Source organism: Antedon mediterranea, chromosome 9 (genome assembly GCF_964355755.1).
Source record: "Antedon mediterranea chromosome 9, ecAntMedi1.1, whole genome shotgun sequence".
In the NCBI taxonomy this organism is placed as follows: Eukaryota; Metazoa; Echinodermata; class Crinoidea; order Comatulida; family Antedonidae; genus Antedon; species Antedon mediterranea.
Genome location: NC_092678.1, coordinates 14,043,296 through 14,069,889, shown reverse-complemented (window position 1 = coordinate 14,069,889; position 26,594 = coordinate 14,043,296). Strand labels below are relative to the sequence as shown.

The window sequence follows — 26,594 nt, the reverse complement described above, 5'->3', positions numbered from 1 at the left end:
GTGTGTCTACGACAACAAATGTACCCATAATGCATCAATATTGTGCACAGCAGACAAAATTATTTTGAAAGGAAACGTAAGTAATTATGACTTTTTTTTCTTTTTTGTGCTATATAATCAAATGGAACTTGTATTGCTCAAATAAGCACTTTTTGAGACAACATGGTTAGGCTAATTGTATTTGGAAGGGGTTGGTAAGGTGCGAATGGGTTGCTCAGTTTATAGTATGCCGCTTATAGAAATTATATTATGAGGTGGCATGCCTTGTGTCCTTAGGCAAGATACTTTAGGGTATGTTTAGACTCACAGAGTTACGGTGGAGTTATCTATTCAAGGCGTACGGTGATCTGTGGCGTTAAAAGCCAAGGTGTTCAGACACAACGATCAACATTCCAATGCCTTGCGTTTAAAAAACTCTGATCAGGTCAAAACAGATTGAATTATAATATGTATACATTTATGACAATGCATGAAAGTTTACATCGTTAAATTGGTTTTTGTTATTTGTATTTATATAATGTTACATATACTTATTTGTTCTTGCTACTTGTAGAATTGCATTTTAATTCAAAATAAGTTAAAGCATAATTATTACACGGAAAATGTTCTGATTAATTGATTTATTTTAGGCAAATATCATATCACTGACACCAACTTTACTGTTCTTTAAACTTGGAAACCTAAAATACATTTGACATAGCTATTTCGCTGTTGTATACTAGGGTACAGGTATGTAGTTGCTGTCTGCTAATCGTGGTCGTTTCTTTTCATTGGTTAGGGTTAAAATCACTGATGCATCACTGGATTAGCGTTATTAAATCTACCCTCTCCAGCCAAAGTTAATAACGCCACTGGCGCGGAGTAACAGCTTCCTAACGCTAATCCGCGGCCTGGTTCAAACACAAAAATATGTACGCCGCTTACATAACTCCATCGTAACTCCGTGAGTCTGAACATACCCTTAATCTATGCAGATGGAACATTAGGTGCCGTGCCAGATAAAGAACTTGTAAGAATAATGGTGTATTCTTAATATATTTTAGTGATCTTTGTCAGTAATTTACAGTAGTTACCACGGTTCGTATTAACAGTTTCCATTAGATCATCTACAGTTATCGGTGAGAAGAACAAACAGAAAATTATCTATTTTTGTAATTATGGCATTCAAAATGTTTTACGACATTATTGTTATAATATCACTTATAAGCTATTGTTTTAATATGTAGGCAGCATCACCACCAAATGGTTTTCAAGGTCAAGGGTCATGTCCACAAATTTATCAACCAGATGAGGAACTTATTCATGCACAATTACAGAAAGAAGTCATAATACCAATTAGGAATTTACCAAATGCAACAAAGGTAAACATTTTAAGTTAATGATTTTATAGAGAAATTCATTATTTATTTTAGGCCATCGGGTGAAAACCCTATCGTTCAATCCCGTTCCAGTCTCATTAGCCTAAAAAAACTCTACATGATAATTATGTTAATAATATTTTAAAAGTAATAAGTTTTAACACAAAGTTTCACCTAAAAAACGTATCATATAACAAGGAAATCACATTTCAACGTCAGTATTTGAAAATTTTTTTACATTGTGTTGACCCATGACCTTTTCCACACGAGAAACTCCTTTAGCCAAAAAAATTTTTTTTTTCATTAAGGTTTTATTCATTAAATAAAATATTTATTCACAAAAACTACATTGAATAAGCTCAGTGATATTTAGTATATTAATTATAACAGGAAACTTGATAATAAAACAGTATTATCGTAATTTTAGTACAACAATTGTTAACGATTTGGTGAATATGGACGCGTGACATGAACTGTGCACAAACAACAACATGGCTTCGATTGATGAAAGCCACGTGTGTGATCTTCAAATAAAATGTTGTTTTCACCATGAAAACATTACTGATAAAACGGCATTTCCAATTACGGAAGTTCGATTTTATAAGGTTGTTGCTTGTACCAAGTTATGGGTAAACCAGGGAAGAGTTAAATTACAATTTAACTCTTCCCTGGGTAAACTTAGATGGTACCTGTAAAGATATTGCTAATAAACTAGTATCTGAGCTAGATATTCTTAATGCGTCATATGAAGACATAATAACAAAGCATCCATATTTTGAATTTCATCACCATTGTTATCGTAAATATATCAACACAAGAACGATAGAATTGGTAAGTTTAACACATTCACTAGCCTAGGTTTATTTCCTTTAGTGCCACCATTCAAACCAAAATATATAAAATTAGGCCAACAGAAGAATCCCCTCCTCCTACCTTTCCAAAATAAGGTCCTTTATCTAGTCCTAGCTAGGGCTTGGCCCTGACAGTGACTCGAACAGTGAAAGTAACTAGACTTAAAATTAGAAGTAGGCCAACAAATAGATATAATATACAACTGTGCAGTGGTAGTAAACTGAGAAACTCTACATATGCCAGTTAACAAAATTATTCTTAATTTTTCATTCAGGCTGAAAATCGTGTGTCAAAAAAATGAAAAATGGAAAGTTCCAAGCCAACTGACCTTGCTTTACTATAGTAAGATACAAACTGTACTGACCTTGATACAAAAGCTCAGTGTATTAAATTATTATACAAAACAATGTGACAATGTTGGGCTTTAAGAATTGGAAGTAAAATCAATTGACTCCTTCATACTTAAAGCACCATATTCCATGTAATGATAATGTTTAAAATGCTTATTTTTGCAGAGGTGGTCAAAACATCAGAGTGACCGGAACAAATTTCCAATATGTACAGAAAGCAACGATGTTGTTAAATATCGTATCAGCTGAAAATGTAAGCTTTAGATACATATACATTTCTAATATAATAAATTTCAACAGAAAGAGAGGTTTTCCTTAGAAGTCAACAATGTTTACATCCATATCATTCATCCATAAGAATATATCCATAATCCATCCATAAAATCTGAGTGCTTTAAAGCTTGGTTGCCACTAGAGACGCAACTCAAGGATGTAGACCCAACGCAAGCTAGTTGACCAATGAAAAGTAACAGTTGGAATAATCAATCGCTTGTGATTGGTCAAATCACTTATGTTACATGCGTCCTTGTGCATCTCTAGTAGTAACCAAGCATAAGTCCTTCTCTGATGTAATTGTACTCAATGCTCAGTACATTAAATCATCTCCAAAAGCATCTGATTATCAAGTAAAGATAATTTTAAGATCATGTTTTTGTTTTCCAACATTAACACTCTGTTTTCTCTTCTGTCTTATTTACACAATATAGGCCTTTTGTGTATTTATTTTGATTATAATTGTTACTAAGTAGAATTGTTTTGTCAGATTTAAGCAAAGTATATGACTTTATGAAAATTAATTAATTATTTTGAAAATTCCTTGTAAATTGTTCTTTAATTAATAAATAAAGAAATGATGTGTTGTTTTTTCAGAACTGTATAATTCTGTCAAATGAAGAGATGGATTGTGAAAGTCCACCAGCTGATCTCTCCACATCAGGTTGACCTTTTCATTGATGGTTTCGTTCCTGCATTGAGTGGTGATTTTGGATTCTCAGTTTACCCTAATCCAATATATTATCCCTTTGATAATATTTCTTTTTATGGAGAGACTGTAGTTGATGGAATATACAGATATGACAAAGATATTGATGAATTTATAAAGTTGATGGTAAATACTGTATATAGTTTTATTTCTTCAGCAGTGTATTGCGTAAAAGCATTAAATCAACTCTACTTAACACAATGGAAGGATGTAATTGACAACGCAAGCAATTTGACTATTATCATGATGCAATGGTTGATCCATCAGTCGTGTCATGAATAGTCAAGTTACTTGTGTTGTGCTTACATCATGCAATGCGTGCTCAGGAGCAACCAAACTTAGTTTCTACTGCTGCACAAAATATTTACACAAATCTCATAATTTTTATAATTATTTAGTTAGTTAGTTTTTGTTCAGTGTAAAGTGTATTATTGAGCTACATTTATTTTAAAATTTGAAAAAGAACTTTTTAAATCCTTAATCAGTTATTTACTGATTGTAATTTATTATTATTAGGGTTCTGACATCAACCTTGCTAGTGACATTGAGGATGTTGAAGTCTTCATAGGAAGGGTTAAATGCACTGTAAATTCAATAACACGTACAGTAGTTATTGTTGAAGTACCAGACAAGGAACCTAATCCAGTAGATGGTGAAGATCATCCTATAGTTAAGGTACATGTATTGCAAATGTTTGTGGTCACCAGATCACAAGAATCATAATCTAATTATTACTCATTTTAAAAGTAACCTCTAAGACAGCATGGTACAGAAAAGGACATTTTATAATATTATTATATAGAATTTTTAGTTCAATTAAAAGCCAAGTGAGGTAACCTCTCATTTCAAAATAAAATACTCTGCTCCTGATTTTGCCAAATCTTCTGCAATTGACATATCTTTTATCACAAATAATGGCTTTTATAACACCTATGATTGTACTCTTGGTACCCGTTAAATGGGAGCAGTCAATCTTTCAACCATCAACTCATAAACATTCATTATGTGTATAATATCCAAATTAATGATAGTTTTTTTTTAATGCTATTCCACAATAACCAAGAATTTATGTTTTTAAATGCTTTTTAGAATGTTTTTATCTATTTTTTTAAACTACTGCAAAATATAAAAGTTCAAAATATTATTTTACAAAAAACAAAATAATGGTGTATAGTATTATAATTCAATTTTTTTTCTTTTCAGATTCAACATGGTAACATTAATGTGACGTTTGGGCCCATCGAATATTCTTCCAACATTCAAGTAGAAATAATTATTGTAATTTGTTCAGTAATAGGTGTTGCAATACTTCTTTTCTTTATCATTCTTCTGATCCATAGAAGAAGGATTAAACAATATGACAAAGAAAACAAAAAAGCTTATGTTGAAATGAATGAGTGAATCATTAATTCAAGCATAACTTGACCTTATTTGGGCATAACACTGACCAAATTGAAGGTTACCATTATAATTTAATTTACAATTTAATTTACCATAATTAGTACTTTTAAACTGGTATAATGTCATTCATTCTCATAAGTATGTCCCAATATTTCAATTATGTACACAAAATTCCCATCTTTTTTTTTTATTGCCAAAGTACTCGGCATTCTGTTGTGTCTTTAGTGGATGAAACTTACTGGCCAGAATATACAACCTTTACAACTGCCTCTTATTACATGTACACCTGGCTGTACTCTACAATCCTTAGGCCAACAATTTCATTTGCACCGTGAAACCCAACCCTGCCCGGTTTGATGGTCCTAACCAACTCAACAGTTGCAAATTGTAAGCAATGATGACTTCATATAGCTTTGTCATGCAACCTCAATAAAAAAAAGTATTTTTCTCAAAATACAAACACAATCATATTGAATGAAGTATAGAAATGTGAATATTTTGTAAAGAACATTATAACATAGTGTAGAATATTTGGTTAAATATTTAGTAAACACAAACTTATCATTTTTATTTATTTTTGTAATAGCATTCGCTGATTTAACTGTTTACTTGACTGATTTGACGGCAGATGATTTTCAAGGGATTGTAATGCCTTTTGTTACTCACAAACAATATGTCTGTAACATGATGTTCAATGGCTTTGAACATTCCAGATTCACAAAACAAAGTAAGTTTGTTTGTTTATTTTCTCCACTCATATTATATCATATCACAGGCTTTGTGTCTTTAAAATTGCTAGTGTGCTACACATTGTACTCCTCAGCACATAGTGTGCTATAGGTTTGCTGTTGCTGTTCATGTGTAAAAGTTTACCAAACGTGCAGTAAATGGCACGACTCCAGGGCATTTTTTCGAGTGTATTAGGCAAGCACTCCCAAGCCTGATATTATGAAGTGATAATTAGAAAGAGTTAAAACAACTATGAACGAAAAAACTTAACATTCAACTATTTCCTATTCAGTTGTATACAACCCGAGTTGTACTCCATGGTCATATGCAATAAATATGGATGAGTGATAGTGGTCAAAGTAACAGTTAAGCAGCAAACATTTCTGTTTGTTCAGACTCACAGCGTTAGGTTAGTTATCTAACGCAAGGTGTACGGTAATCTTTGGTCTTAAAAGTCCCAGTGTTCTTCGACAACGATCAACATTCCAATTTCTTGCGTTTAAACACTCTGATCAATAAAATTAATAATATGAAATAAATATTTGTGTAGTAATTATTTCTTTTCTAATAATTTACTTTACTTAGGATAGTGAAAACATTACAAAACGTTTACAACAACTTTCAGAGCTTCTTCTTAACAAGAGTTTCTTGTTAACTTTCATCAAAATGTTGGACAGCAATTCAAAAGTTACTGTTAAAGAGAAGTAAGTTTTTTACCCTTAATACTGCACATTTCAATTATTAGTGAGCCATCTTTACGTATGTTTTATATACTGTTTCAAATTCCAAAAATGAACATAATCCTACAAATCAAGATGAAGGCAAATATTATTATTATAATATTGACACAATCTAGCCTGTACTAGAAAATATTGTCTCAAATTGAATTTACAAACCGAAATTATAAGAGTTGTATAATTTTTTGGCATTTTAAAGTATACATCAACTCAAAAAAAAAACTTTGCCTTAATTAAGATGTTTCCTGAATAGTGGTTAGCGTAGTGTTAAAACACATTACCCTTTGTCTGTTCACAAGAAAGTGTCCACTAAACAAGGTAATTGGCCAATATTGCCCTTGTTCATTTCACATGACAGTAGTGACTGGAGTTGAAAGGACCCAGACAAGTTAATCCTCGCCCTCTTGTTAGACCTCCTCCTGTTTTTATGCTACGCATAAGACACTGTTCTATGGCAAGATCAGTTGATATTCCAGCCCAACGTCTGCCAGATCGCCGCACTTATTATTTGGTCAAATTTAAAATTTTATACTCTAGACTCGAGATTTATTCATGACACGACTAGAAAATGTTAACGGTCAAAATAATGATTTTCGGTTATATTGTACATTTGCATTTGTTTTCATTAGAGTAAATATAAACAAATATACTGGTATAATAGGTCAAAGGTCAAAAACAGTTTCTATCCATTTTTTAAAAAACTTTTTCATTATAGTGAATATAAATATGAGTCTTCTGAATCTTTTGACACAAAATTGACGAAGTTGTGCTCAGTGGTTACTGAGATATAAAAAATGTATTTACTGAGAAATCTAAAATAATGAATATGTGTCAGAGGTCAAAATAATGACTTCCGGTCATTTTACATGAATCTTTTCCATTAGAGCTAATATAAACATTGACCTTCTAAGTAGTTTGACGCAAATAACGCTCATCTACGCCCACTGGTTACTAAGATACGAATATACGAAAATATACAATAAAATAGGTCAAAGGTAAAAAACATGCTTTCCTGTAATTTTTGGTAAAAAGGTTTCATTAGAGTACATATAAATATGGGTCTTCTGAATAGTTTGACACCAAAATTAACATGCTACGCCTAGTAGTTTTCAAAATAGAAAAATGTGTAATTTGACCCCTATGACCTTAAAACCCCTTAAAAAGTATGTTCCACTGAACCGATTTTGGTAGATTTTGGAAATGATCTTCCCAGATGCTTATAGAATCAAATAAAAAAGGTTTGGAAACTATTGCAATTTGTTTTGGGTTACGCCCTTTTTTGTCATAGATTGACTGGACTAACAAGGTAATTGGCCATAATGTTGAAACAATATTGCCCTTGTTCATTTCACATGAAAGTTTGTTTTAATAGAGGTGTGTATTCCCTTAATTGGAGGTCTCAAAGAAGGTGTATCACAACATATATTTTTTTTTTTATTTGCCTCAAGTTAATATCATACCATTTCTCCACAGCTTTTACAGTTTTCAGTTCATTGTGGTAAAGTTTGGGTTTTTTACCTTTTGCACTCAACATTTTGGTTCAGTTAATTTGTTTGCATTCAAACTGTTTTATTCTTTTTGTTGTTGATATGGTTACATTATTTGTACCACATTTTATGTTTACCTCCCTATACATATTGTTGTTCATGTTGTTTATTCCATTTTATTGAAAACTTGCTGCATGTTTGAAAAACAAATGGGGACAAATATTAATTGTGATGTAACGTTTTATTTTAAATTATTTTTACTTTAATATTGTGGTTTTTGTTTTTTCATTTAAACTGAATATAATTTGTTTTTTTAAAACCATCTTTAAAGAAGATAACCTTTAAAGTTTAGCTTAATTGTGTGCTTTATAAATTCAAAACCTGTTATCATTGACACAAAATGATGGAAAAGTTCAGGTCTACAATTTACAGTCTACAGTTTTTTAACCAAATTTAAATTGCAAAATCAGCTCAAATTCATTTAATTAAATTTAATGCAATGTTAGGCAACATATTTTTTTTCTTGTTGACCAATGTCATATGTTGAACATTCTTTTATTTCAAGATACAACATAACAATTTATATACAGTACATAACATATAATAATAATTATTACAATACAGGATAGTGTGAATAAAACACTATTTATTGCTAGACACCTTAACCTATTTGATTGTATGAAGCCTTACATTCTATAACCTAGCATGTTTTTGTTGGATTAAATATTTGCATGTTAACTCCTCTAAAAACCATTTTTTTACTTATAAAGTTGTGATCTACTTGTAGTCCAAATTGATTGCAAGATATGCTAATGTTTATACTTTCATTGATTATTTTTTATTGTAAATTGCCACTTTTCCCATAATTTTACATCTAAGATTTATATATAAGAAACATATTAATTAGTCCTTATATTATTTTGTCCTTACAAGAGTTTTTTAATAGTTTTTTCCAAAAAGTTGTAATTAAACAATGGTTTAAAGTGTAATACATTTGATGGAAATAATTTCACTTCCATTTTGTCTTAATCAAATTGAACAATTTTAATGTTCAAACCGTGTTTTTTTTTTTTTTTTTTCGTTTTTATTTCACACTTCATCAAACATTAATACAGATTATCAGTAAAACAATAAAATACATAATCTGGAAGAAAGCCAACCTTAACGCCCGTATTCTTAAACCGGACTTTAGTCGTAGTTCGAGCTAAAACTAAAAAAATGACGTCATTTTAATTCATAAACCGAACTTCAACTAAATCACCGACTAAATCAGGCCAACCTCGACTAAATCGAGACGGATTTTGATCGATTTTTTTAGTCCTGGAGGGGGCAGACTAAATGGTCGACTAAATGGTTTTTAAACGATGTTTATAAAAAACGTAACAGTCATTGAGTTGTTATATTGGCCAGATATTGAAGAATGAAATATCTATATTTATATTAGCTTAATTAAATATACATTGGTATAAATTATAATAATGAAAGTCATCTTTATTTACAACTGTATACAAATTACATTATTTTCTTCGCGCAAGTCCGACTTGAGCTACGTCACGCCATAGCGACAATGGGAGATGCGGCAATTCACCACGCGATGGAATGTTTAGGGGGCCTAACGCTTTCTTGTCACGCTATGAAGTGCGTGGTTCGTGGCGATCATACTTTGTTGGGGGCCTAGAAAATATAAAAGTTACCGTACCGCCATGGTTCCTAAATATATTTTTAAGATTTTATTTGTTGTTAATCAAATATACTTCACTGTTAAATTAATACTGATATTGTTCTAATAATTAACGATTAAAATTATTTTTCATGTATATAGTCCTGATGCGTAAAAAGTGTTGTAAGAAATGGAAAGTGATATCAATGCGCAAAATTTCGTCTGCTCCTCAAATACTCTCTTGTCATTGGCCAATGTATAGCCTTTGTTACCCAGACGTGTGCAACTCGACTAAAAGCTCGACTTCATTAAGTCGAACTGCAAACTTCGACTACTTCGTTTTTGAATCGAATTTGAAGTAATAGCTCGAACTACGACTTTTCCAAGTCGAACTTCGAACTACGACTAAAGTCCGGTTTAAGAATACGGGCGTAAGTGTCTTTAAGTCTTGTTTCACCACAACAATCCAGAAAATATAGACATTTATTGGTTACAATTAATTGTGTAAATAAATGAAACTGACAATAATTTGTGTTGTGTTATAGGGTACTTGAGGAGTTGTTAATTGACAACATTGATTATTGTGTGTCATCGCATAAAGCCAAGCAAGTCCTAGCCAGGTCAGTTTGTTTTTATTTTTCCTTTGTCAACAGCGTATAATAATGTCCGATATTATACTAAAGCAAGACAACAAAAACACAAGATGATCTACAAACTTAATCCAATATTAGATAGCATGGAAAACTAAATCCAAATAATGAGAGAGAAGTCAGTTTTCAACGTTTCAATCTTTATTGATCCAATAAAGATCAAAACGGTGGCTCAATCATAGCTTCTGTCTCATTATTTTGAGTCAGATGTATTCTATGTTAAAATCATTGTCTTTGCAAAATGGAGTTGCTGAGATGGCATTAGTTTCTGCATTGAGTATCAAACCAAATTGTTAAAGTTGTTCACTGTCATAACTACTTCAGGTCATCTTGTGTATATTATCTTGTGTTCTATGCAAATTAGAGGGCACATTCTTACTAGAAAATAGAAAATATGTTTACTACTATGTTACTGTACATTGTTAATGTTGGTGCAATGAAAGTCAATGTATTTATTGTTAGTTACAGTAAATGTGAAAATAAGTTTCCAACATATTCAAACTGAATTGTTGTTTAACATTTATAGAACAGACTCTGTGACTGCAAAGCTGTTGTCCAATTGGATAGCTTTATCAATGTACAATTATCTTAAGGTATGTTTATATTGCTTTTCTTACATTCATATAATTAAAATAATTATTTGGAAGATTTACTTAAAATGTTTATTAGTTTTATATTAACATTGAAATTAACCCAGAAAGAATTGCACATTGTTATCATATTCATTGGATCAACTTTCATCTATTAATGCGAATGCGTTGTGATGCAATTATATGCCAGTAAGTTCAATTTACTCTGTGTGTAGGAAGTGTGGTTCTATCGAGAAAATTATTATATTTTTATTTTTTCTTTCCACTCCCTGAGTGTAGTATGCGCATTGAACAGAAAAGCATAGCATATCGCATTGTAGTGGAGCTGTAGATTGGTGGTTAAAACATGCTTGCCTTCCAATCCCAAGGTCCAGGGTTCAATCCTGACCTCGTGGCAGGGTTGTAACTCAAGACTCTTTTAACTCCACTCTCTAACACTCAAATCAGACTTAGTTTATAAGCACGATAAAATAGTTCATCCATCCTGTAATTGGCGAGTTTGTACTCGCTGTTGGATGTGTATGAAATAAAATAAAAGAATAAAAAACTAGAATTTAATTCGTCACTTTGACGAATTATAGGTGATCATTTTTATCATTTTATTGACATTCATATTTTTTAAACATGCACGTATGTTAACATACAATCGGAAAATGTTGATGTATGCCATCCTATTATACGCTTATAGTGCTGAGTTGTGCCTATTATATGCCATATACAATATGTACAGTATATACTGTACTGTGTATATCTATATACAGTGTAGCATAGGTGAAATTACGGGACCCACATCATATTCTAATTTTTTGGTATGATGACGTTGTCAAAATAAACTTGAAGTTAACAATATCGAAAGATAATGAATTGAGTAATAAAATATAACAATTGGAAGAAAATTTGGCACGTAGAAGGGCGGTGCGCGCTATTTAAAAATTGTATAACTTTTACGAAAGCGATGAAAAAAATACTTTTTAAATTCAACTGGCCATACGATAAAGTCACAACATCCGATAGGCTTAATTTTTATATGAATTAATATCTACATTTCACCAGCTCTTATAATAAGTTATAAACATTGAGGTCAACTTTAACTCAGAAGAGCTGTAATGTATTCAAATTTACCTTGTAGGTGGAATTACGTAACCACCGTTATTTAAATTTTAAGACGTGATGACGTCATCCAAATGAAAATCTTGGTAACTCATAAGTAACATAATTGGTTGAGGTAGAATATATTAAAAATTTAAAGAAAATCGATCACAGATAAGCGAGTTGCACTCTGTTGATTATAGTGGTCTTGACAAAAGGTGAAAAAAAACTACTTAAAAAATTCATGTGGCCAAATGATGACGTCATACCATTTTGTACATCTGATGTGTATATACATTTATATCTACAACTCATTGGCTTCCATAATAAGTTAAAAAAATTGGGGGTCACCTTCCATTCTGAAGAGTTATATTCATTTTAAAAAGGCCTTATTTTTTACCATTTTGAGCACTTTAGTACAATTAATGTGTGCATTTTGTCATTTGTAATGTACTTGTAGAGCACTATTTTAAGTCGAAATGGACTCAAATTTGGTGAATGTACTAAGGATTGTGAGTAGAATGTGATGTATACATCAAATTTTATTTGTTATGCTTTTTAAAATTCACGTGCGCAAAAACGTGTTTTTGCGCAGTAATTTTTTGAAACACGCAAATGGCCTAATTCAAGCTCTAATTTGATCAAAACATAATTTTGATCTTTTAAAATTTTTAACGTGTGATTTCACGCGCATGACCTTGAAACACGCAAGTTTTTATTTGCTTATATTTTTACCCTTGACCTGAAGTTTACGTGTAGTGAATTTCATTGATATCTGATAATTAATTATGGAGATATGATTGATAGCGTGATTTCACAAAATCGCGTATTATTGACGTCACGGTTGAGTGATCACACTGAAAAGCTTATTATGGCTAAGTTAAATTATTTGAAAGACATTGTACAATTTTTGTGATCATTGCTCTTCAAGTTTTTGAGATATTTGTTACACAAAAGTGTACAGAAAGAAGAATAATAACACTAGACATGAAACTCGTCACTTTGACGAGTTAGTTATCCGCACGACAAACGCCACGTGCACGTCATACGTTTGAATATTGCACACAGAAAAAGATTATGGCATTATGACCTGAACTGAAGAATATCATATCTTGTTAGTGCTGAATTCTGTCTATTTTGTGTCATATAGTGTATATACAGTATAATCTGTATACATATTACATACAGTGTAGAATAGGTGAAATTACGGGACCCACCGTTTATTCCAATTTTTAACATGGTGACGGTATTAAAATTAAACACTAAGATAGCAATTTCGGAAGGACATTATCTCACCAACAACATATTAACGTGTAGAAGAAATTTGAATACGTAGAATATGGATGCGTGCTCGTTTAAATGTGATGAACTATGACGCATAATATCAAAATACGGCTTTTTTTTATTCAACTGGCCATATGATAACTTCACAACATCCGATTGGCAAAATGTTCACATTAATTCGTATCTACAGTCCAATAGCTTCCAGAAAATGTTTTAATCATAATTATAGCTTTTTATTCTTACAAGCTATAACAGATTAAAATTTACTGTAAAGATGAAATTAATGACCCTGTTAATTATAATTTTTAGGCATGATGACGTCATAAAAATTAAAATATTTTTAACTCATTCGTAAGATAGTTGATTGACCTAGAAAATATTAAAGTCTTGGAAAAAAAGGAATACAGATAGGCGTGATGCGCTCCATTGAATATGATGAGCAATAACGAAAGAGACAAAAATCCTATATTTTACATTCGTGTGGCCATACGATGACGTCACAATGTCTGGTTAGCCGTATCGATTCATGATCCGATATCTACAACTCTTCAACTTCCAGAATATGTAATTAAAAAAAAGTTCACCTCGTTGTTTAGAATCTATGACTGTTTAAAAAAAGGCATAATTTTGACCAATTTTTAAACTTTTTCATCAAAAACGCACGTAAATTATCCAATTCAACGTGCCCGTATGACGTAGTTTTAAGTCGAAATTGTTTAAAAGTTGGTAAAATTACTAGAAAAGGCTGAAAAAACTGAAATCACAAAAAAAAAATTGTTTTCAACGCACGCACCATGCGCGTAAAAAAATGCGGGCGCGTGGGAATTTTTTACATGCTTAAAATTACATGAAACGCGTAGAAAGTTGATTAGAAATTGATTTTTCGCATTTTGAAATTTTAAACGCGCGTGCGCGCGTAACTTCGTGTAAAACATGCCATTTTTTCCCTATAGTCAGTTAGCGCAAGATATAACTTAAACTTTTTGTCAAGTTTCATATTAAATTGTTATATGGTTTTCGATCTATGTTAAATACGCGAAATTCGTAAAAACGCGCGTAAGTCATGTTGCGCAACTCTGACGTCATTCAAAATAGGAGGTGCACAATTTCACATAAATGCCCATATGTTGACAAAGTTATGAAATGTTATGTTTACACGTTTTTGAGTTACGCGTGACACAAAAATGACAGAAAGAAAGAAGAATACAGAAAAAAAAGATGATGAAACAGGACAGTTACAAGGAGTTATCCGCTGAATGCGGATAACTAAAAAACAACAATAAAGATTTTGTACAATAACAATAGGTGATCATTTTATTCTAAATGATCACCTAATAAACTAGCACACAGTTAAAAACATTATCTATCGATCTATGTTAAATACGCGAAATTCGTAAAAACGCGCGTAAGTCATGTTGCGCAACTCTGACGTCATTCAAAATAGGAGGTGCACAATTTCACATAAATGCCCATATGTTGACAAAGTTATGAAATGTTATGTTTACACGTTTTTGAGTTACGCGTGACACAAAAATGACAGAAAGAAAGAAGAATACAGAAAAAAAAGATGATGAAACAGGACAGTTACAAGGAGTTATCCGCTGAATGCGGATAACTAAAAAACAACAATAAAGATTTTGTACAATAACAATAGGTGATCATTTTATTCTAAATGATCACCTAATAAACTAGCACACAGTTAAAAACAATTAACTATCCAAGAAGACTCGTTCTACCACCAGAACCATGGAGCAAGTGAGCCTCAAACCCTTGGCATAAGGCTATGGATTACAGTTCCAATGTCTTAACTTTTTGGCCATTTGCTCATTTAAACATTGTGTTTTACAGGACTATGCCGGGCATCCACTGTATGTTCTGTACCATGCACTGAAGTTAAGGATTGAGATGGGTCCAGTAGATGCCATTACTGGACGTGCTACATACTCATTGAACCTTGATGATTGCCTTCAGTCAGACAAACGTCCTCAAGTCATTGTATGTATTCTATTAACTATTTCCCTGTATACATGCATTCCATTTTCATTATTAGATGAAATTTCATGGCCACAATGGATTTCTATTAAAACAACAGTAAACAGTCAGAGTTAATCTCTGTATTTACTTTCTCTTGTGTGTGTACTATATTCATTACTTTAATTAGGTGATCATTTAGAATAAAATGATCACCTATTGTTATTGTATGAAATCTTTATTCTTCCTATTCTTATTCTTATTATTTATTTCTCTCTGTACAAATTTGTGTAACAAATATCTCAAAAAGTTGAATGGCAACGATCACAAAAATTTTACCATGTCTTTCAAATACTTTAACTTAGCCATAATAAGCTTTTCAGCGTGATCACTCATCCTTGACGTCACGTATACGCCGTTTTGTGAAATCACATAATCATATCATCACATATTAATGAAATTCACTACACGTAAACTTCAGGTTAAGATAAAATATATTGGCAAATAAAAACTCGCGCGTTTCAAGGTCATGTACGTGAAATTGCGCCTTAAAATTTTAAAAAGCTCAAAATTAAGTTTTGATCAATTTAGAGCATAAACTAGGCCATTTGCGTGTTTCAAAAAATTACTGCGCAAAAACACGTTTTTGCGCACGCGATTCTTAAAATGCGTAAAAAATAAAATTTTATGTATACATCACATTCTACTCACAATCCTTAGTACATTCTCTGACTTTGAGTCCATTCCGACTTAAAATGACGCTGTACGAGCACGTTAAACATGACAAAATTCGCACATTAATTGCAAAAAATGGTAAAAATTAAGGCCTTTTTAAAATGAATATAACTCTTCAGAATGGCAGGTGACCCCCAATTTTTTAAACTTAATATGGAAGCCAATATAAGTTGTAAATATAAATGTATATACACATTAGACGTACAAAATGGTATTACGTCATCAAATGGCCACTTAAATTTAATAATGTGGATTTTTTTCCCGTTTTGTGTAGGTTATCGTATTCAATAGAGCGCATCTCCGTTATTTGAGTCCGATTTTTGCACAAATTTCAGTGTGTCCTTGCTTAATTATTTATCTTTCTCATAAGTTGTCAGCGTTTTCATTTTGATGACGTTATCACGTGTAAAAACTTGAATAACGTGAGTCGTGTAATTTCACCTACACCATACAGTTTAATATCTTACAGCTCATCATAATTAAAGGTGACCTTGAAAATGTTAACTTATTAAGAAAGCTGATGAAATGTAGATATGAATTCATAAAAAAATTAACTCGATCGGATTTTGTGATGTCATCATATGGCCAGTTGAAGTTAAAAAGTAGTTTTTAAATTTCTTTAGTCAAAGTTTTACAAATTTCAAAGAGCGCGCACAGCGCTTCTACGTGGCAAATTCTCTTCTAATTCTTGTATTTATTTGCTCAATTCATTATCTTTCGAAATTGTCATCTTAGAGTTTATTTTGATAATTCCATCATACCAAAAAATTATAACATGATGTGTGTCCTGTAATTTCACCTATGCTACACTGTATAGACTGTAGATATACGGTATACTGTATGTATATGGCATATAATAGGATGGAATGTATCATCATTTTCCGATCGTATTATAACGTACGTGCATGTTTAAAACAAATTGTTTTCAGGTAATAATTAATTAATGTCAATAAAATGATAAAATGATCACCTATAATTCGTCAAAGTGACGAATTAAATTCTAGTGAGAAATTGTTTTTGTAAAAAAAAAATGTTTCTTTGCAATTTCTTTCTGTACAGATTTTGTGTAACAAATATCTCAAAAACTTTAATGTCAATGATTATCAAAATTTCAGAATGTCTTTCAAATACTTTAACTTAGTCCTAATAAGCTTTTCAGCGTGATCCCTCACCCGTGACGTCATTTATATGCCATTTTGTGAAATTGCAATATCAATCATATCTCCATAATTAATTATCACATATTAATGAATTCACTACACGTAAACATCAGGTCAAGGGTAAAAATATTAGCAAATAAAAACGCACGAGCACGCAGGGTCATGCGCGTGAGCGCGTTAAAAATTTAAAAAGCTCAAAATTACGTTTTGATCAATTTAGAGCAGGCCATTTGCATGTTTTAAAAAATTACTGCGCAAAAACACGTTTTTGCGCGTGCGTACATAGAAAGCGTAAAAAATATCATTTTTTTGGTACAAATTGCATTCTACTCAACTTCCATAGTACATTCAACAAATTTGAGTCCATTTCGACTTAAAATAGTGCTATACGAGCACGTTAAAAATGACAAAATGCGCACATTAATTATACAAAAGTGCTAAAAATTGTAAAAAATAAGGCCTTTTTAAAATGAATATAACTGTTCAGAATGGAAGGTGACCCCCAATTTTTTTAACTTATTATGGAAGCCAATGAGTTGTAGATATAAATGTATATACACATTAGACGTACAAAATGGAATGATGTCATCATTTGGGCCACATGTATTTTTAAAACAGGGTTTTTTCCCCTTTTGTTATAGACTACCATATTCAACAGAGCGCAACTCGCTTATCTGTAATTGATTTTCTTTTATAATTTTAATATATTCTACCTCAACCAATTATGTTACTCATGAGTTGCCAACATTTTCATTTTGATGACGTCATCACGTCTTAAAATTTGAATAACTGTGGTTACGTAAATTCACCTATAAGGTACATTTGAATAACTTACAGCTCTTCTGAATTAAAGTTGACCTTGATGTTTATAACTTATTATTAGAGCTGGTTAAATGTAGATATGAATTTATATAAAAATTAAGCCTATGGAATCTTGTGACGTTATAATATGGCAAGTTGAAGTTAAAAAGCAAATTTTTCATCTCTTTCGTCAAAGTTATACAAATTTTAAAGAGCGTGCACCGCGCTTCTACGTGCCAAATTTTCTTCCAATTGTTATATTTTATTGCTCAATTCTTTATCTTTCGATATTGTTATCCACAAGTTTATTTTGATAATGTCATCAGTGCCAAAAAATTAGAACACGATGTGTGTCCCTAATTTCACTAATGCTACACTGTATATAGATATACAGTATATACTGTACATAATGTATATATGGCATATGATAGGCACAACTCAGCACTATAGCGTATAATAGGATGGCATACATCAACATTTTCCGATTGTATGTTAACATACGTGCATGTTTAAAAAATATGAATGTCAATAAAATGATAAAAATGATCACCTATAATTCGTCAAAGTGACGAATTAAATTCTAGTTACAACTTAATATTCTAGAAATAAATTTTATTTTTATTTTACAGACACTGAATGCAATACAACATTCTGACAGTGGTGCATTTCAAAAAGTGAAAGTTCTTAGCTGTGACACCATCAGTCAAGTAAAGGAGAAGATACTGGATACATTGTACAAAAATGATCCATACTCAGATCGCCCAAAAGTTCAACATTTAGATCTCAGTAAGTTGCTTTAAATCCTTTATTAACCAATAGCAGGCCTTGTCTTTTGAGGTGTGGGAGTGTGATCGATCTAACCTAATGCCCACAGCACAGTTAAATTTGGATCTCATCTCAGCCACTGTTAACCCCATACATGAACCAATGGAGACAAAATATCTGTTTAAAACATGTTTATTCTGGGAAAGTGCGGTCACACACGCCAACTTCCATAACCCCGTATAAATAACAAACAAACAAAATAAATGCAATATTCGTTTCTAGATAAAATGACGAAAATTAAATAGTCGTGTGTTTTTTACTTTTCTGTTCTGTTTTCAATTAAATGAACTGAAGGCAAACAGATGCTAACCTGTAATGTTCTACTAAAACACTCTTAACCTTGCGATAGGCAATGAATAAAACCCCTGATAACCGAATCGGGGAAAAATCTCTAAAAAAATTCCATCCAGCCTCGAGTGGCGACCACACAATATTTAAAGTTCCAAGATCAAGAGCGATTAATATTAATGCATAACATATTACAATAAAATATCTGGCATGAACCAGATATCTCCCTACCGGTGTAACCAACAGTACAGCATAAAGTTGTATGGCAGGAAAAAGTTAATACAATACTAGGCAACTTCTAATATACAAAATTAACAAAAAATTAACAAACAAAAACTCATTTGAATAACAACACACGGCTTACCAAACAGTGTAGTACAACTACGATCAGATATAAATTCTCTTCTAAACATGTAACAAAGACAATTATTAATAAACTTTTACACACCAAGATACTATACTCCTACAGAATACCTGAATGTGTTGAAGACATTTTCAAAAGAGAGAGAGATAATTTCTTGTCAAATCAAAATGGTACTGGGTTTAGTTTACTAGCATTCCTGCTCTCAACTACTTATTCATTCATAGATGTACTGAAAGGTGTTGACTACAGAAAGATATCTTTTATCTTAATTTAATGTTCACTCTCTATTGCCTCCTAGCAGTTTCCTACTATGAACATGCAAACCTGGTATTATAAACAGTCTATTGTTTAGTCAGTCAAAGATCATCTTCAACTCTTAAAATACATCCAGATATTACCAACTTTTCCTACAGTACTTCGTTTTTAAGAATTATAGAGGCCTTTGGGATATGTTTTGATTAATTGGTTATTGTCCGGATCTTTTTTTTTTTTGGTTATCCGCAACTTAGTTGCAGGATAACCCTTGTGATTGTAAATATCTTTTTCATCTTCTTTGTTATTCTTCTTTCTTTCCCGGATTTTTGTCTACAGCATATCCCCTATTGCTTGTGAATATATCTTTTGTATAACTTTGTCATTATATGGACATTTACCTGAAGTTGTGCACCTCCATATTTTTAATGACGTTAGAGTCGCGCAGCGTAAGTTACTCGCAATTTTATGAATTTCAATGATTGGTCATAGATTATAAACCAAAGGTCATTTTGACGAGTTCAAATCTAGTTGGCTATCCGCAACTTAGTAGTTGTGGACAACCCTTGTTATTGTAAATATCTTTTTTTTCATTGGTTGTCCGCAACTTAGTAGTTGCGGATAACCCATGTTATTGTAAATATCTTTTTTTGGTTATCCGCAACTTATTAATTGGTTATCCGCAACTTATTAAGTTGCGGATAACCCTTGTGATTGTAAATATCTTTTTTTTTCATCTTTATTTGTTATCCGCTTAGTAGCGGATAACTCCTTGTAGCCTGGGTGCAGAACAATTATTATACACATTTGCGGGAAAAAAGTATAGGAAAATGTTTTTTTGGTTTTTCTTATAAAGTATACCATATGGAATGTCAGAAAAAAAATCCCCATCCCAGGGTCTTGGGGAAAATTTTTCATGGCACTTTTAAATTTTGGCCTATAGAACACACACAAATTCCTATTAACATACACGGGATAGGGAAATCAATTAACAGTTTTTGTTACTTGCAGTTGTGTTTTAATGATTAAAATTAGTAGAGGCTTACTTTAATAACTACTTCTCATAGTAGTTGATGAATCAAGTTGATACGATGACATCATCATGCCAGAATCCAATATGGCGTCCAATTTGGCGGGAAAAACAGGGTATTGCTAAACCCCCGCAAACCCCTGAAAACCTAAAAAAAACCATAGAAAACCGCACCGAACCGACATAAAAGTGATTGAATCATGGAGTGTTCGTCCCACTGGGTATGTCCATGTAAAAAAAAATTAAAATTTCTACTGAATTAACTACTTATTTTTGGGATAAAACATCATTTTTTGGTTAAAAATTAACAATCATTTTTTACAAAAAAAATGATGTTTTACCCCAAAAATAAGTAGTTAACAGTAGAAATTTTATTTTTTTTAAACATGGATATACCCAGTGGGTCGTACACTACATGATTCAATCACTTTTATTATGTTGTTTCGGTGGGGATTGCTATGTTTTTTTGGAGGTTTGCAGGGTTTAGCAATCATTTTTGACCAAAAAATGAGGTTTTACCCCAAAAATAAGTAGTTAACCGTAGAAATTTAATTTTTTTTTTTACATGGATATACCCAGTGGGTCGTACACTACATGATTCAATCACTACACTTTTGTGTTGGTTCGGTGGGGTTTGCTATGTTTTTTTTTACAAGTAGGTTTGCAAGGGTTTGCGGGGTTAGCAATACCCTGTTTTTTCCGCCAAATTGGACGCCATATTGGATTCTGGCATGATGATGTCATTGTTATCGACTCGATTTATCAACTACTATGAGAAGTAGTTATTAAAGTAAGCCTCAGCAAATTTTAATCATCATAACACAACTCCAAGTAAAAAAAAAACGTGAATTGGTTTTCCCTATCCCCTATATATAGGTATTTGTGTGGTGTATGTATCTACATGAACATTCTAGAATAAGAGTTTGTTTGGATTTAAGAAACCATGTAGGCCTATAATAATTAATATAAGAACAATCAGGACCATTCCTGAAATATGCTATCATTAGAAACTGTAATCGAATAGAATAAGAAGTATGATCTGGAAAGTTATAAACATTATTGTATATATACAACAGGCGACGAATGCACGGCATGTTATGCCTCTTATTGATTGCACAACCGTATCAACTCGATCGGTAAAGAGACGGTGTATGTATCTACATGAACATTCTAGAATAAGAGTGTGTTTGGATTTAAGAAACCATGTATAATAATTATACAACACGCGATGAATGCACGGCATGTTATGCATGTTACTGATTGCGCGGCCTTCCTTATCAGCTCCATTGGTAAGGAGACGGTGTATTGCTTCTTCTCGAAGTAAAAAAAAAAAAAAAAAGATTTTCATCCGTTCTCTCGATATACAACACACGACGTATGCACGGCATGTTATGCCTCTTATTGATTGCACGACCTTATCAGTTAGTTCGGTAAAGAGACGGTGTATGTATCTACATGAACATTATAGAATAAGAGTGTGTTTGGATTTAAGAAACCATGTATAATAATTATACAACACGCGATGAATGCACGGCATGTTATGCCTGTTACTGATTGCACGGCCTTATCAGCTCATTCGGTAAAGAGACGGTGTATTGCTTATTCTCGAAGTAAACAATATTTTCATTTGTTCTCTCGATATACAACAGGCGACGAATGCACGGCATGTTATGCCTCTTATTGATTGCACGACCTTATCAGTTCATTCGGTAAAGAGACGGTGTATGTATCTACATGAACATTCTAGAATAAGAGTGTGTTTGGATTTAAGAAACCATGTAGGCCTATAATAATTAATATAAGAACAATCAGGACCATTCCTGAAGTATGCTATCATTAGAAACTGTAATCGAATAGAATAAGAAGTATGATCTGGAAAGTTATAAACATTATTGTATATATACAACAGGCGACGAATGCACGGCATGTTATGCCTCTTATTGATTGCACAACCGTATCAACTCGATCGGTAAAGAGACGGTGTATGTATCTACATGAACATTCTAGAATAAGAGTGTGTTTGGATTTAAGAAACCATGTATAATAATTATACAACACGCGATGAATGCACGGCATGTTATGCATGTTACTGATTGCGCGGCCTTCCTTATCAGCTCCATTAGTAAAGAGACGGTGTATTGCTTCTTCTCGAAGTAAAAAAAAAAAAAAAAGATTTTCATCCGTTCTCTCGATATACAACACACGACGTATGCACGGCATGTTATGCCTCTTATTGATTACACGACCTTATCAGTTCATTCGGTAAAGAGACGGTGTATGTATCTACATGAACATTCTAGAATAAGAGTGTGTTTGGATTTAAGAAACCATGTATAATAATTATACAACACGCGATGAATGCACGGCATGTTATGCCTGTTACTGATTGCACGGCCTTATCAGCTCATTCGGTAAAGAGACGGTGTATTGCTTATTCTCGAAGTAAACAATATTTTCATTTGTTCTCTCGATATACAACAGGCGACGAATGCACGGCATGTTATGCCTCTTATTGATTGCACGACCGTATCAACTCGATCGGTAAAGAGACGGTGTATGTATCTACATGAACATTCTAGACTAAGAGTGTGTTTGGATTTAAGAAACCATGTAGGCCTATAATAATTAATATAAGAACAATCAGGACCATTCCTGAAGTATGCTATCATTAGAAACTGTAATCGAATAGAATAAGAAGTATGATCTGGAAAGTTATAAACATTATTGTATATATACAACAGGCGACGAATGCACGACATGTTATCCTCTTATTGATTGCACAACCGTATCAACTCGATTGGTAAAGAGACGGTGTATGTATCTACATGAACATTCTAGAATAAGAGTGTGTTTGGATTTAAGAAACCATGTATAATAATTATACAACACGCGATGAATGCACGGCATGTTATGCATGTTACTGATTGCGCGGCCTTCCTTATCAGCTCCATTGGTAAGGAGACGGTGTATTGCTTCTTCTCGAAGTAAAAAAAAAAAAAAAAAAAATATTTTCATCCGTTCTCTCGATATACAACACACGACGTATGCACGGCATGTTATGCCTCTTATTGATTGCACGACCTTATCAGTTAGTTCGGTAAAGAGACGGTGTATGTATCTACATGAACATTATAGAATAAGAGTGTGTTTGGATTTAAGAAACCATGTATAATAATTATACAACACGCGATGAATGCACGGCATGTTATGCCTGTTACTGATTGCACGGCCTTATCAACTCGATCGGTAAAGAGACGGTGTATTGCTTATTCTCGAAGTAAACAATATTTTCATTTGTTCTCTCGGTATACAACACGCGATGAATGCACGGCATGTTATGCCTCTTATTGATTGCACGACCGTATCCAACTCGATCGGTAAAGAGACGGTGTATGTATCTACATGAACATTCTAGAATAAGAGTGCGTTTGGATTTAAGAAACCATGTAGGCCTATAATAATTAATATAAGAACAATCAGGACCATTCCTGAAGTATGCTATCATTAGAAACTGTAATCGAATAGAATAAGAAGTATGATCTGGAAAGTTATAAACATTATTGTATATATACAACAGGCGACGAATGCACGGCATGTTATGCCTCTTATTGATTGCACGACCTTATCAGTTCATTCGGTAAAGAGACGGTGTATGTATCTACATGAACATTCTAGAATAAGAGTGTGTTTGGATTTAAGAAACCATGTCTAATAATTATACAACACGCGATGAATGCACGGCATGTTATGCATGTTACTGATTGCGCGGCCTTCCTTATCAGCTCCATTGGTAAGGAGACGGTGTATTGCTTCTTCTCGAAGTAAAAAAAAAAAAAAAGATTTTCATCCGTTCTCTCGATATACAACCCACGACAAATGCACGGCATGTTATGCCTCTTATTTATTACACGACCTTATCAGTTCATTCGGTAAAGAGACGGTGTATGTATCTACATGAACATTCTAGAATAAGAGTGTGTTTGGATTTAAGAAACCATGTATAATAATTATACAACACGCGATGAATGCACGGCATGTTATGCCTGTTACTGATTGCACGGCCTTATCAGCTCATTCGGTAAAGAGACGGTGTATTGCTTATTCTCGAAGTAAACAATATTTTCATTTGTTCTCTCGATATACAACAGGCGACGAATGCACGGCATGTTATGCCTCTTATTGATTGCACGACCTTATCAGTTCATTCGGTAAAGAGACGGTGTATGTATCTACATGAACATTCTAGAATAAGAGTGTGTTTGGATTTAAGAAACCATGTATAATAATTATACAACACGCGATGAATGCACGGCATGTTATGCATGTTACTGATTGCGCGGCCTTCCTTATCAGCTCGATTGGTAAGGAGACGGTGTATTGCTTCTTCTAGAAGTAAAAAAAAAAAAAAAAAGATTTTCATCCGTTCTCTCGATATACAACCCACGACAAATGCACGGCATGTTATGCCTCTTATTGATTGCACGACCTTATCAGTTAGTTCGGTAAAGAGACGGTGTATGTATCTACATGAACATTCTAGAATAAGAGTGTGTTTGGATTTAAGAAACCATGTATAATAATTATACAACACGCGATGAATGCACGGCATGTTATGCCTGTTACTGATTGCGCGGCCTTATCAGCTCATTCGGTAAAGAGACGGTGTATTGCTTATTCTCGAAGTAAACAATATTTTCATTTGTTCTCTCGATATACAACACACGACGAATGCACGGCATGTTATGCCTGTTACTGATTGCACGACCTTATCAGCTCATTCGGTAAAGAGACGGTGTATTGCTTATTCTCGAAGTAAACAATATTTTCATTTGTTCTCTCGATATACAACGCACGACGAATGCACGGCATGTTATGCCTCTTATTGATTGCACGACCTTATCAGTTCATTCGGTAAAGAGACGGTGTATGTATCTACATGAACTTTCTAGAATAAGAGTGTGTTTGGATTTAAGAAACCATGTATAATAATTAATATAAGAACAATCAGGATCATTCCTGAAGTATGCTATCATTAGAAACTGTAATCGAATAGAAAAAGAAGTATGATCTGGAAAGTTATAAACGTTATTGTATATAAGGGGGAAGTATGTTCTCTCTTTTTTAAAACATTGACGCACGCTGTCATTAGGCGTCGAAGTAAAGCTTTTATTTTTTTCTAAAACATTATCGAACGAATTCTAGATGGCCAAGTTGCTTGCGCGCTATCCTTCTTGTTGTGAACGTGAACTTTTAGAAACGAAATTTTTTTACAATAACAGTACACGGTGTTCTCGGTTAAAGGTGTTTTCTTTTTTTAATAAACTCTTTTCAAAACAAAACTAATATAGATCGAATGCTATGATTCATTATTGAAGAAACGTACTCTACCGTACACCTTTTATAAATACGAATGCTATAGTTTTGACTTTCATTGCCATAGACTGATTTTGTTTTTTAAGTCGATTCTTCCACTTTTTTCCAATGCATTCATTAATGATTGTAGTTTGTCTGATTTTTGGCAGCATGAATCTCTCTTGCGCCATATAACAAGCATTTCTTGATTACGTTCCCGACTACAAATGTAATGAGCCTGACGTAAATCTTGTTGTTGAGCGAGTGAAATTCCTAAATATGTTGCTATCATTGACCAATCATTGCCCAGCTCTCTTGCCAACTCGGAAATACGCAGATCTGTGAGTGGTCCAAAGTCTTCATCTGAAACACACAAAAAATAATAAAAAAAATAAGCTATTATAAATTATTTATTTATTTATTTATTTTTTTAAATTTTTTAATTTTTGTCATTTCTCAAGAATCATAATACCTTCGGTGAGCGTTTCACTCTGATCGTTGTTTTCATACACTATCTTTAATTCATCGTTGAAATGCGCTGACCGAGCACGTTTCAATGCTGAATATGACTCCTCGGCAACATGCCTTTTAAAATTGTTCAACTTGGCATCAAAACCATCAGATACCTGGTTAATGTCCAAGTTTTT

The 26,594-nt window shown here is 32.7% G+C and overlaps 2 protein-coding genes and 1 long non-coding RNA gene across 8 annotated transcripts in view; all 3 read left to right on the top strand.

Moving 5' to 3' along the window:
* On the top strand, window positions 1-1,921 carry LOC140058723 (uncharacterized). The gene is made up of 3 exons (XR_011847045.1): window positions 1-76; window positions 1,227-1,361; window positions 1,786-1,921. It is a non-coding gene; the product is annotated as an uncharacterized lncRNA (long non-coding RNA).
* A 595-nt stretch (window positions 1,922-2,516) lies between these two features.
* The window catches only part of LOC140058892 (plexin-A2-like), a 59,628-nt gene continuing 35,550 nt past the window's right edge, over window positions 2,517-26,594 (top strand). For 3 of the 6 annotated variants that reach the window (XM_072104669.1, XM_072104672.1, XM_072104671.1), the window contains exons 1-11: window positions 2,517-2,552; window positions 2,726-2,813; window positions 3,431-3,668; window positions 4,059-4,217; window positions 4,746-4,820; window positions 5,530-5,670; window positions 6,258-6,376; window positions 10,102-10,176; window positions 10,733-10,799; window positions 15,018-15,164; window positions 18,466-18,622. In XM_072104669.1, coding sequence (XP_071960770.1) covers window positions 5,638-5,670; window positions 6,258-6,376; window positions 10,102-10,176; window positions 10,733-10,799; window positions 15,018-15,164; window positions 18,466-18,622 — 598 coding nt within the window. In that variant the 5' untranslated portion in view covers window positions 2,517-2,552; window positions 2,726-2,813; window positions 3,431-3,668; ... (1 more) ...; window positions 4,746-4,820; window positions 5,530-5,637. Of the gene's footprint in view, window positions 2,553-2,725; window positions 2,814-3,430; window positions 3,669-4,058; window positions 4,218-4,745; window positions 4,821-5,124; window positions 5,331-5,529; window positions 5,671-5,753; window positions 6,082-6,257; window positions 6,377-10,101; window positions 10,177-10,732; window positions 10,800-15,017; window positions 15,165-18,465; window positions 18,623-26,594 lie in introns of those variants that run through there. The other 3 variants (XM_072104674.1, XM_072104670.1, XM_072104673.1) reach the window with 3 other exon arrangements.
* On the top strand, window positions 3,450-4,943 carry LOC140058197 (plexin-2-like). Its single transcript, XM_072103762.1, has 3 exons — window positions 3,450-3,668; window positions 4,059-4,217; window positions 4,746-4,943. Exons 1-3 carry the CDS (start codon window positions 3,450-3,452, stop codon window positions 4,941-4,943), a joined length of 576 nt encoding a protein of 191 aa, XP_071959863.1.